This window comes from Centroberyx affinis, unplaced genomic scaffold (genome assembly GCF_046629955.1).
Source record: "Centroberyx affinis isolate AG114_WGS23_722 - 3 ecotype Tasmania unplaced genomic scaffold, CSIRO-AGI_Caff_v1 ptg004522l_1, whole genome shotgun sequence".
NCBI lineage: Eukaryota > Metazoa > Chordata > Actinopteri > Beryciformes > Berycidae > Centroberyx > Centroberyx affinis.
Window position 1 is genome coordinate 15,001 of NW_027282164.1, and position 11,619 is coordinate 26,619.

Here is an 11,619-nt window from a genome sequence, read left to right on the forward strand (position 1 = left end):
ACTTCTGCTCCAGTGAATTATTTCCTACATTTCCCAGAATGCCTTTCGACAACAGTAGTAGAGCATGTGGGACAACATTCTATTGCACTAATTTAAAAAATTCAAAAGTTTAAAAAGCCATTTAGTATTAAGGACAAACTGTTATTAGTCGTGATAAACATCAAGTTCAACACAAGAATAAGAGATGAAAATCATTATGTGCTACCAAAAATAAAAACTGAAATGGGAAGACAGACTTTTATGTTCAGAACTGTTAAATTATGGAATTAAGCAATATTACACGAGAGGGTGTGCTTAAGCGCCGAGGTCCTGACCGCATCGCTGTCGTGCCAATAATGACGGTAACGCACACCCTCGAGTGTAATATTGCGATTATACAACAGTTACCATCAAAATAAAAGATATAATCAAAATGTATTCATATTGTGGGGCAATTCGCTCTCAAAATAAAAAACGTTTTGCTAGTGTTATCCCAGTTTCCCTGGAAATACATGGGGTCTGACTAATGACTGGAAAACAATCAGTCACGTCAGTAGACTCCTATGTAATGGAACCTAGTTTACTGCTCCAGCAAGTAGGCGAAGCCTTAGTAACGACCTGCAACAGAGACGATTTCTAGTCCCTGTTGAGTCAGCAGCCAACTTGAGCTAATGCTTTCTAGAGATCGCGGGATTTCCCAAACTGAATAAATACCACACATATAAACACAAAACTGCCTTGCTAGCTCAATCTTGTTGTAACTAAGATATCTGCTGAAAAAAATAATTTTTCCATGGACAGATTTAGCTGCTACGTCCGCGAACTTCACATGTATTTTTAAGCTAGTAGCGCCGTGTCACCGACTCACCGGCACAGCTGATGGAGGATGCCAGAGCGTATAATAATATATGGCGGAGTAATATGTTTAGTGATGAGCACGGCTAGGTGTGCTGTCCTGCTGATTTGATCACGTTCTAAATGTCTAGTTGACCAATCAGATTGCTTGGTACGGAACTACCTGTTGTATAATTCATTACAATAACTCACTCAAGAACAGTACGGCAGTTGGATTGTTGATTGCAAGATTTCAAGATTCAAATGTAGTTATCATCACACTATTGTATTGCACTGTCAGTAGGTTTCTAGAGTATTGGTATTATATGTGAACACATGTAGATGAATATGTGTATATATGTAGGTCCATACAGGATATGTGCCAATGTATGTAGGTTATATGTGTGTATGTATGCATGCATGTATATGATATGTGTGTGTCAACAATTATGTGTTGTATTATTATGAATTATTGTATGCTTAAATGTTTTTAATGTGGAATCTTGGAAGATTAGCCAGTGGGCTAAAAGAGATCTAAATCAAATCAAATCAACCCCCAGAGAACGGGCGGTAGCTTGTGGGTTGTACGTGACTGGAGTAAAGTTAGCTTGATATTGGACTTTGGATAGTCGGTGGATAGTCGTTTTTCAACCTTCAGTAACTTGTAAAGAAAGTACTTCCTCTTCCAGTAATCAGAAATATTCTCATCAATGTGGTCTTACTTGTTATTTAAAGTAGAAAAATAAATATCCACACTTCCACACGCTTGAAACATCCAGTATCAAGCTAACTTCGATTCGTACGATTCGTTTCGATACGATACGATGAGCCACGCCCCCTTACCCAAAACCCAAACTGTCTCTCTGCTGCATTGCATTCTGGTCTCTCTCTTGCTCCTGTGGGTGGAGAAACTGGTCTCTCTCCTCTTCTACGATGGATTTCTCCCTGTATGATTGTTGGAACGTCTCTTGGTGCAAAATGGCGGCTCTAGAAAGAAGAAGCCCTCGCTCTTTGATTCTGAGGGACTGACACCAAAAACCTGACGTTTACCGCTGAGGTTTTACATCCTGAAACATTTTCTCATATCAAACTCCACTGGAGCTGCTGGAAATATCTGGACATGACGTCACATCATCTATGTTTTTGATTAATTATCCAGGAGAATGAGAAAAATGGACGACACAATGGACCCAGAAATGCGAGGCACATCACCAGCAGTGCTAAAGTGTTTTAGGTGGATTTTTCCTTTAACCCTGGCAGTGTTAGTGCCTTGCTTCAAACCTGAATGGAGCCAGCTGGGTTATTGTAGTCTGATTGATGTATTTATGTCAGGTCAATTCATATGGAATCAGAGTACATTAGTCCTATTAACGGCTTATTAGACTGCCTGTAAACATAACCACTGTTTGAAAGGGGCAGAGAATAGAGTACAGCTTATGCTAATCGGATAATATTGTGGTGGGGCTAAAAGGCTCCCAGGCAGCTACAAATCCACTGTAAGAATGATTTGTGTTAGCAACACACAGCTCAGACTGCCACCCTGCATGTCTGCTTTCTCTGTGTTTAATAGGTCAGCCAGCCAGTGAGTTAATTAGACAGTCTGCCTTTCTTTCTTAGAACTTTAATTTGATTAGTTGAAAATATTTCGTCTTTGTCTCTGCATCCAAAAAAAAAATATATACGTATATATATATAGGTATAGTTATTGTTTTGGATGTTTTTATAGTCATCACTGTAGTGGGAACACAGACATTCTATTTACTAACAACAATTGAAATCTTGACCTTGAAATCTTTTTATAGTTAAGGCCCGTTCACATCTAGAACGATAACTATAAAGATAACTCGTAACACTTTACAATAAGGGTACACTAAGTTAAGGGTTAGTTAATGCTTAATAAGCATTAACTAACCCTTAATTAACAGTTAACTAATGTGTCTGGTAATTATTTACTAATGGTGTTCATGTTAACTAAGGTTTTAATTTATACATTAATTAATAGTCATCTTTATAAACTATTAAATAATGTATAAATGAATACCTTAGTTAACATGAACACCATTAGTAAATTACACATTAGTTAATGCTTATTAAGCATTAACTAACCCTTAACTTAGTGTACCCTTATTGTAAAGTGTTACCAGATAACTATAAACTATAACCAAGTTTGGTTTCATACAAACATCAACAGAGTTTCGACTGAATTTTCATGTTTGGGTGAACTATTATTCTAACATTTCCCTGGTGCATTAATTAATTAAGGTTATTCTAAGTGTTACAGTGTACACGCACCGTGTTTCATTGTTCTCTGCACCCTGAAGAAGGGCCACAACGTGTCGATGCGTTTTCTTACATTTTAACATGAAATAGCCAAGAATAATAAAGTCTTTTTAACTTTATACAGAGGAGAGTGCCTTGGATTTTTTTCTTCTCTTTTCTCCTTTACATATGGACTCCCCACATGTCCCTTGTCCCATGTGCCTTAGCTTGTTTTTCTTTGGTGTTTTTGTTTTTATTTACCTCAGTTATGGGTGAGGCCTGCATCGACCGGACTGTAAGTTTATTACAGTTTTTCTGGGCTCTTACTTGATGTACGTGTTGGCGTTTCCCTCGGGGAAGATGTACGGGTGTTTCTTCCTGAAGACGTGACCCACTCTGCTGCAGGGCAGGATCTCCAGACTGCCTCCACACTGCCACACCCGGAACGAGATCTCTGCAGGGGGAACACACACACACACACACACACACACACACACACACACACACACACAAGCATTTACATTTTCTGTCTATCCACACATAGATGTAGCCACCTTTTACTGCGTGTTACTGCTCTTTGAATAGTTTGGCAAATTCAAGATTTGGTCTCGTTTTAGCCATATGGTGAGACTTTTTTTCTTCTATTCTTCTATCTATCTATCTATCTATCTATCTATCTATCTATCTATCTATCTATCTTCTATTCTATTCTATTCTAATCTATTCTACTATACTACATTGATGAAAGAATTGTACGCAGTAGTAATGCAGGATAGATGCAGTATGCATGTAAGAAGACTTTTACAGTACAAGTGTTTTTTTAAGAACCCTTCAAACCCACTGAGAATACTCCAGCATTTAAAAACATTACACATATTAAAACAATCCACAACCTTGAAAAGCACAAGCTGCTTGGAATTATTTTATGGTAATTTTTTTTGCCCTTTTTGGAACTCTAGAGAACCAGCTCCTGTTCACTTCAGTTGTTTTAGAGGGCAGAGGCAGACAAGCAGTAAACATGTTTAAAACAATGCATAAACAGCTGCAAATATCAGACATATGCACCAGAGAAGTTTATATTATGTACAAAACAATGCTTTATTCTATTGTCATTTACCTCAGAAGAAATAGTCTGAGACGTTAGATGTTACTAAACTTTCACTTTTAAAGCCTATGCAGCCAAGACGTCTAGATCCATTTAGACGTCTTTTAAACCAGTGGTTCTCAACGTGGGGTCCGGGGACCATCAGGGGTCCTTGAGGAGGTTCCAGGGGGTCCCCAGAAAATGGATGAATTGTTAAACTTCACTATTATTTAATTTACAAGAAGTTAACACAGTTAGAGAATGTAGAAGAATGACTGTTTTGATCATAGTTTCTCTGTTATCTCTCTACAATACAGACAGTCTTGGAATTGTGGACAAAATCATATCTAGCAATAAAAAATATTCTCAGATTTGGGTCTGAGAGACAAAATCTCATCAAATGGGGGTCCGGGGCTCTAATGTGTACTGAATTTGCGGCCCTTGCTATGAAAAAGGTTGAGAATCTCAGTTTTAAACGGCTAATTAATGTAAAATTGCTGTGATATTTATCTTTAGCTGTGTAACATTCGCTGTGTAAGTTGTTGTGTAACGTTAGCGGTGTACCCAGCTGCGTCAGTTTAGCTGTGTAACTTTAACAGTGCAACTCTATACAACACTTTCTTATTTTATACAAAGTTAGACAAGTCTTTAGTTGCAGTTACACCGGTCTTTGTTGTTTCTGAAGCTTCTCCGTTCTCTCTGTGGCTCCTCGTTAGTTTTCCAACCTGCCCGTCACGGCTAAGTGGGGCAAGCAGAGCTGAATATTTGATGACCCGCTGACGGACTCAACCTCATTTGTTTGTTTGGGAGTGTGTGTGTGTGTGCATAAGTCCATTCTGTGCATGCACGCGTGTATGTGAGTGTGTGTACGTGTGTGTGTGTGTGTGACCTGCTTGCACTGTACTCATTTTCAGATGTGAGTGAGCAGAGCAACACCCAGCAAAGAGACAGCAGGCTACGAGCCTCAGCAGACTCTGCTTCAGCTCATAACATAGTGTGTGTGTGGGTGTGTGTGTGTCTGTGTGTGTGTGTGTGTGTGTGTGTGTGTACTGTAATAGTTAGTGTCATTTAATCCACAGTGATGCTGTCTGTCTGTGATGTTGCTCAGAGGAGAGAGAGAGAGAGAGAGAGAGAGAGAGAGAGAGAGAGAGCGAGAGCAAGAAGAGTTTCACAAAGCTGGGAACTTTACAAAGTGTTAGAGAGATGGAGAGGGATAGAGACAAGGAGAGAGAGAGAGAGAGAGAGAGAGAGAGAGAGAGGCAGGGGGTAAAAATGAGAGCCTGGATTGGGGTTGATGGGGAAGAGGAGAGCAGGAAGTGGAGATGAAACGCCGGAGCGTACAAAGGAGAACAAGAGAAGGCAGCTAGATACCGAGATACTGACACAGAGCCTGGGAGACTGACAGAAACATGACAGAGAGCAAATGAACGTGTGTGTGTGTGTGTGTGTGTGTGAGAGAGAGAGAGAGAGAGAGAGAGAGAGAGAGAGAGAGAGGAAGGAGAAGCTTACTGTCTTTCATTGATCTGAGAAAAGCAGCAGCAGCAATCAGCAAACTGACTCCTACAGTCTATTACTGCACACGCACACACACACACACACACACACACACACACACACACACACACTCGCACACGCACACACACACGCGCTGTCTGAGGCTGAGTTCAGATGACTGGAGGCAGGTAGCAGAAGGAGAGCCAGATGTTGCTGCTGGATGAACGTCGGACTCTGTATGAAGACTTTCTTCGCAAAATGAAACGTCCACCTTCACTCAGCTCATGTAGAATAAACTATCATTTATTTTTTACGTCGCTATCATTGCAAGGTAACGTTCTCTATTTGCGAACAGAAAAAACAAAGTGAATTGATGTCGGCCCACCAACATCTCCGCCACTTACAGATAACAGATGCTATAATACTATGTAGTCTCACTAGTAGCTGTGGGCAGTGGCTGCATGTTGTGCATCTTATCACTGAAACATGTCATTCCTGTTAAAGACACCTGATCCCTCCTCCTGCCATTCAGTAGCTTTGTTTGGTCCTAAAAATAAATCGGTCTCGACTAAGCAAAACCTCAGGAGTTTAATCACTGTATTATCTAGCAATTGCACATGGTAAAGCATCCAGTGGAGTGGCATATCATTCAGAAAAAAGTATATTTATCGTCCTCCTCATCATCCTGTTCATCACAACCTCCAGGGAGTCTGGATGGAGCCAATGTACTTTTTCAATTCTGTTAAGTAAATTTATTTTTGGAATTTTAAGAGTAACTGAACGCCAAACCCAAATCTGTGGTGAAGCCTGACATCTACTGGTGAAAAGTAGAGTACTGCTCTGGAAATCTGCTATTGGCTGGTCTTTGGTGCCTTTAGTGATGTCACTTTCTATGGAGTACAACAGGTGGTGACCCAATCACCTGGATCACCTGGCACAAAAGATCAGCCAATAGCAGAAGGTCAGTTCAGTACCCCACTTTTCACCATTAGATATCAGGCTTCACCACAGATTTGGGTTTGGGGTTCAGTTACTCTTTAAGAAGTTAGTCTTGATTCTTAACCCCTTGTACCCTGACTTTACCTGACTTTCTGAACTGAATTTCCCCTTAAGCAGCTTCAAAGTTAGAAAAAAAAAATCCTAACTGTACAACATCATCATCTCTAGCTGCTTATATTGAATGAAATATTAAAATACGAGACGCCATGTTTTTATGTCTGCACCATTACATCAAATGGAAAAAATCTAGATTTTGTTTGTGCATCATTTTCTACACATTTCCCTGTAATTCAGCCTGACACATTTGGTGTCTTTGGAAAACTTATTATCTTGACTAGAATTTAAAATAAAGTTCTGTGGGTTTCAACAAAGCTTGGCCATGCAACCTGCGTTTGTAATTTGGGGCGGCAGGGAAGAACAGGTTAAAGCACGTGTTGTCATACGCTACAAAAAAATTCAGCAGCTCAACCTGTATGTATTTTTTTTTATGTGAAACAAGTAGTGTGATCTGCTGCATTAAAAGTCCCATATTATGCTCTTTTTAGCTGTTTAAAACATTTCTCAGTGCTCTTTAAAATAAGGTGATGAATTCTGTTGCAAAAAAAAACACACAAATCCAGGCTCTGTGGGGCCTCTCCATCCTCTCTGTTTCTCCCCTCATTAACTATGCGCTGTTCTGAGTGGGCGGGGATGCCAGGATAATGAGGCGCTGCTCTGATTGGCCGCCTGATCGGCTGGGTGAGGGGGGGGGGGGAGTGCAGACGCGGAAAAACTCCAAAACCAACATGGCAGCTCCTTGTAAAACCGTACATGTTTGAGGCGGAATCTGTCAACCGAACAAGAGGAGGCAGCTTCCGAAGTTTTACAGACACGGTTACAGCAGGATGTCTCTGAACTGTAGGTTGAAATTTCACTGTTTTTCTGTGACATTTTGCAGGTTTACCCGCCTCCAAACTGTGAGTATTGGTAGAAAAACTGGATTAATACTTCTTCCGTATATGTATTCCTGTGTTTTTCAACTTCACGATGAATAAACCTGTAAGCTATAGCTGCCGTTTGATCGGGAGGTTAATTGTCGGAAATGATCAAGCATCAAATTTTGAGCATCAGATTGCATTATGATAAAGAATAACATTTTACAAACTATCAAATGTTTTTCTAATCATGGTTTATATGCTCACACAATAAAAAAAAAAATACAAAGAAGACTGATTGGTTCCTGTTTTGTACCTCAGCGACTGTTTGGTTCACATCAAGATATTTTCCAGATTTCACTCGCTCACAGTGTTAGGAACCGCTGTAATGCACTGAAATATTTACCTTCCAATGTCAGTTAATTCATTTCAAATGACTGATCTACTGTTTCTGTTTTCCTGCATATGTGATAATCCAGCTGTTAATTAAAACTGCCGTTAATTAAACCCAGTGGCATGTTTTTTGCCACCTCTCTCTGGCTTGATCATGATGAATTTTTTTTTTCAGTGAATCAGAGTTGCAACAAGAGTTTTTGTTTTGACAGCTGGAAGCACTGAAAGGTTGAAGATGTGGAGAGCAGAGCAGAGAAGAACGGAGGAGAGGAATGGATTGAAAAAATTTGGATCATCGCTTTGATCATCACTTTTTTTGTAACAAAATATGAACTGTAAGATTGAAAAATAACTGTTTTGATGTTTTTATGCAACTATATCGGTGTTTATCATTTCTAAGGATGATCCGCCTTGTTAAAATTCAATATTACATCATTAATACTGGGTTAATAACAATAGTAATAATAATAATAAATTCCATTTATACAGCGCCTCACATTTGCAGAGAAAAGTGAATAAAGTGGTGAAAAATGTTAGCAACAATAAGGCCAGGCTAATTACAATAATAAATAATAATAAAATTTCACCCTTTCTTTAACAATTATCTAATTTGTTTGTGTTCTGTTATGATTCATCGCAGTGCAGTTGGCTTTGTTTCTGCAAAAGACCCTACTGGACGTGTCAGCTGTCAATCACGGGGGGGTTTCCTCCAATCAGGATGACTCACCAAAGTTCTCCCCGCCCCAGATGTCCATGGCGGTGTCGTATTTGCCGAGGTGATTGAACCAGGACCTGTCAATCACAAAGAGCCCGCCCGCTATGATGGGAGTCCTGCCAGAGAGAGAGAGAGAGAGAGAGAGAGAGAGTGTGAGAGAGAGTGAGAGAGAGAGAGAGAGAGAGAGAGAGAGAGAGAGGGAGGGGCGTAGAGAGAGAGAGACATAGAGAGAGCAAGAGAGAGAGAGCAACATAGAGAAAGAGCGAGAGAGAGAGAGTGTGTGAGAGAGACAGGCATAGAGAGAGAGAGAGACAGAGAGAGAGAGAGAGAGCGACATAGAGAGAGAGCAAGAGCAACATAAGAGAGAGCGAAAGAGAGAGAGCAACATAGAGAGAGAGCGAGAGACAGAGAGAGAGTGACATAGAGAGAGAGACAGAGAAAGAGCGAGAGAGAGACAGAGTGAGAGAGAGAGAGCGAGAGAGAGATAGAGAGAGCGAGAGAGAGAGCGAGAGAGAGAGAGAGCGAGAGAGAGAGAGAGAGAGAGAGAGAACAAAGTGTGTGAGAGAGAGACAGATAGAGAGGTGTGTGTGTGTGTGTGTGTGTGTGTGTGTGTGTGCATGAGAAGGAGATTAATGTGTTCAGGCAGTTATTTTTGTCTCAGGATATTTGTATGTGTAACAAGTTATTTATTATATGTTGTTCTGTGCTTCCACTGAAGATATTGACCCAAATTCATGTTCTAATTTCAATTTTCCACTTGTGATCAATTAAATCTAATCTAATCTAATCTAATCTAATCTAATCTAATCTAATCTAATCTAATCTAATGTAATCTAAGACAGTGTGTTTTCTAGAAGAGAAGTGAGTGTGTTCTGGTTCGCTGCCACAGTAGCTGGTAGACAGGAACAACTTCCTAACTTACTCTTCTTCCCAAAAAAAATCCTTCTTTGTCGTCAATTTTGCCTACATGTGTATGAATCACACACACACACACACACACACACACACACACACACACACACACACACACACACAGATTCAAACCCAGACACAGGCAGTGAGCAGGCTGAAGTCCTCATGAGTCGGACTATGAGGAGTGAATAGCTGAAGGCCGTTATGCGTCATCAAATCCCCTCTGTTTATCGCCAATTACCCTGCCGCCGCCTGCAAATAGCACTCTGTGTGTGTGTGTGTGTGTGTGTGTGTGTGTGTGTGTGTGCACTGTGTGTATGTGTGTGCACTGTGTGTATGTGGGTGGGCACACATAAAGCCCTTTTTTCATGCTCAATTTGTCCTTGTATGTTTGAGAGAGTGGAAGAGTGTGTGTGTGTGAGAAAGCATGAGTATGTGCTTGCATGAGTGTGTGTGAGAGAGGGGGTGTGAACGAGAGCGTGTGTGTGTAACTGTGTGTGTGTGTGTGTGTGTGTGTTGTGTTGTGTGTGTCTGCTTGTATTAATGGGAGCAAACTGGAGAATAAACGGCATAAAATAACCTTCAAAACAAATCGAATGAGACGGAGCTGGTGTGTGTGTGCGTGCCTGTGTGTGTGTGTATGTGTGTGTGTGTGTGTGTGTGTGTGTGTGTGTGTGTGTGTGTGTGTGTGTGTGTTAATCAGTGCTCCCAGACGGACATGGTGACTCACACCACCTACGGATGTGACGTTACACAGACATCCAGGTAGAAACAGACAGGCAGGCATAATAAACAAGCCACACACACTTGGATCGCTCGCCCTGTCTCTCTCCCTGTACCTCCATCTCACACACACACACACACACACACACACACACACACACACCGCCACCCGACCATCTGTGAGAGTTTAACACGTTGCCTCCCCGGAAAAAAAAAAAAAAAACCTCCACCAAGTTGGCAGCTCGGTAAATAATCTGGGCTCCTGCCACCAATCTCTGACTTAAAATCGAGGAATGGCACCAACATGTATTATTATTTATAATTCTGTGTGTGTGTGTGTGTGTGTGTGTGTGTGTGTGTGTAGAGAGGGAGGGTGTGTGTGCGCTATGGATGTTTGTTTGTTTTGTTGTTTATTGTTCGATTTCTCAGACACCGCTGCCCAGATTTGGGTGAAGGGTGAAACTTTGCGGGAAATGATGCCTCACCACTGTGTTTCTGCACATATCTCAAAACTACGGAAGCCCACTGAGGACATTTTATTTATGCTGTTTTCCGACAATATGTGCAACACATATTGGCCAGTATTTATTTTTCATCTACAAATATGTTGTACATGTTAATGACATTTATTCAAACTCTATTGTGGATATATTTGCAGATCCAGTATGTTGTCAACAGCTCATAGGAAGAAAATGTATTGAAAATATATGTAATAATACCATAGAATATAAGTTGAATGAATATAATTTGCATGGAGCAATATGTTTTTGGGCCAATTTGTGTGTATTTTGAAGCATATCTCTAAGCATATCCTGAAGTATAAGTGAAATTCCCTATGGAAACTGCTGAAAAGCCTCCTCTGCTGTCATTTTAGCCTAACTATGTACTGCATGGATCAACCGTTCACACACACACACACACACACACACACACACACACACACACACACACACACACACACACACACACACAGAGAGAGAGACTCTGACCACATTTAGTAGCAATTAAGAGGCTCCACTCGAGTTTGGAAATAGGACGTGAAAATGAGGGTTGACCGCCCACAGCAAACTTTTTCCTGGGAGTTATTTATTTATTTATTTATTTATGTATTTATTTATTTATGTATTTATTTATTTATTTATTTATCTATTTATTTATTTATTAATTTATTTTCCTCCGAACACACAGGACCTGAGCTGTGAAGCTGTTACAGACACACTGCAGGTTCACTCTTTATTTCTGCACATAAGCTTTACTTTTTCCACTCTTCCAGTGTATTAAGCTGAGTAAAATTTATGGAAAATATTAAAGTA

At 40.4% G+C, this 11,619-nt stretch overlaps 1 protein-coding gene across 1 annotated transcript in view; it reads right to left on the reverse strand.

Annotated features, from left to right (window-relative positions):
* LOC139665302 (polypeptide N-acetylgalactosaminyltransferase 14-like) overlaps positions 1-8,787 on the reverse strand; it is a gene marked incomplete at both ends in the record, with an annotated part of 15,894 nt that extends 7,107 nt beyond the window's left edge. Inside the window, 2 exons of the mRNA XM_071544320.1 lie at positions 3,400-3,526; positions 8,684-8,787. Of these exons, the coding sequence (XP_071400421.1) occupies positions 3,400-3,526; positions 8,684-8,787 (231 nt within the window). The remainder of the gene's footprint in view (positions 1-3,399; positions 3,527-8,683) is intronic.
* Between the last annotated feature and the right edge of the window lie 2,832 nt (positions 8,788-11,619).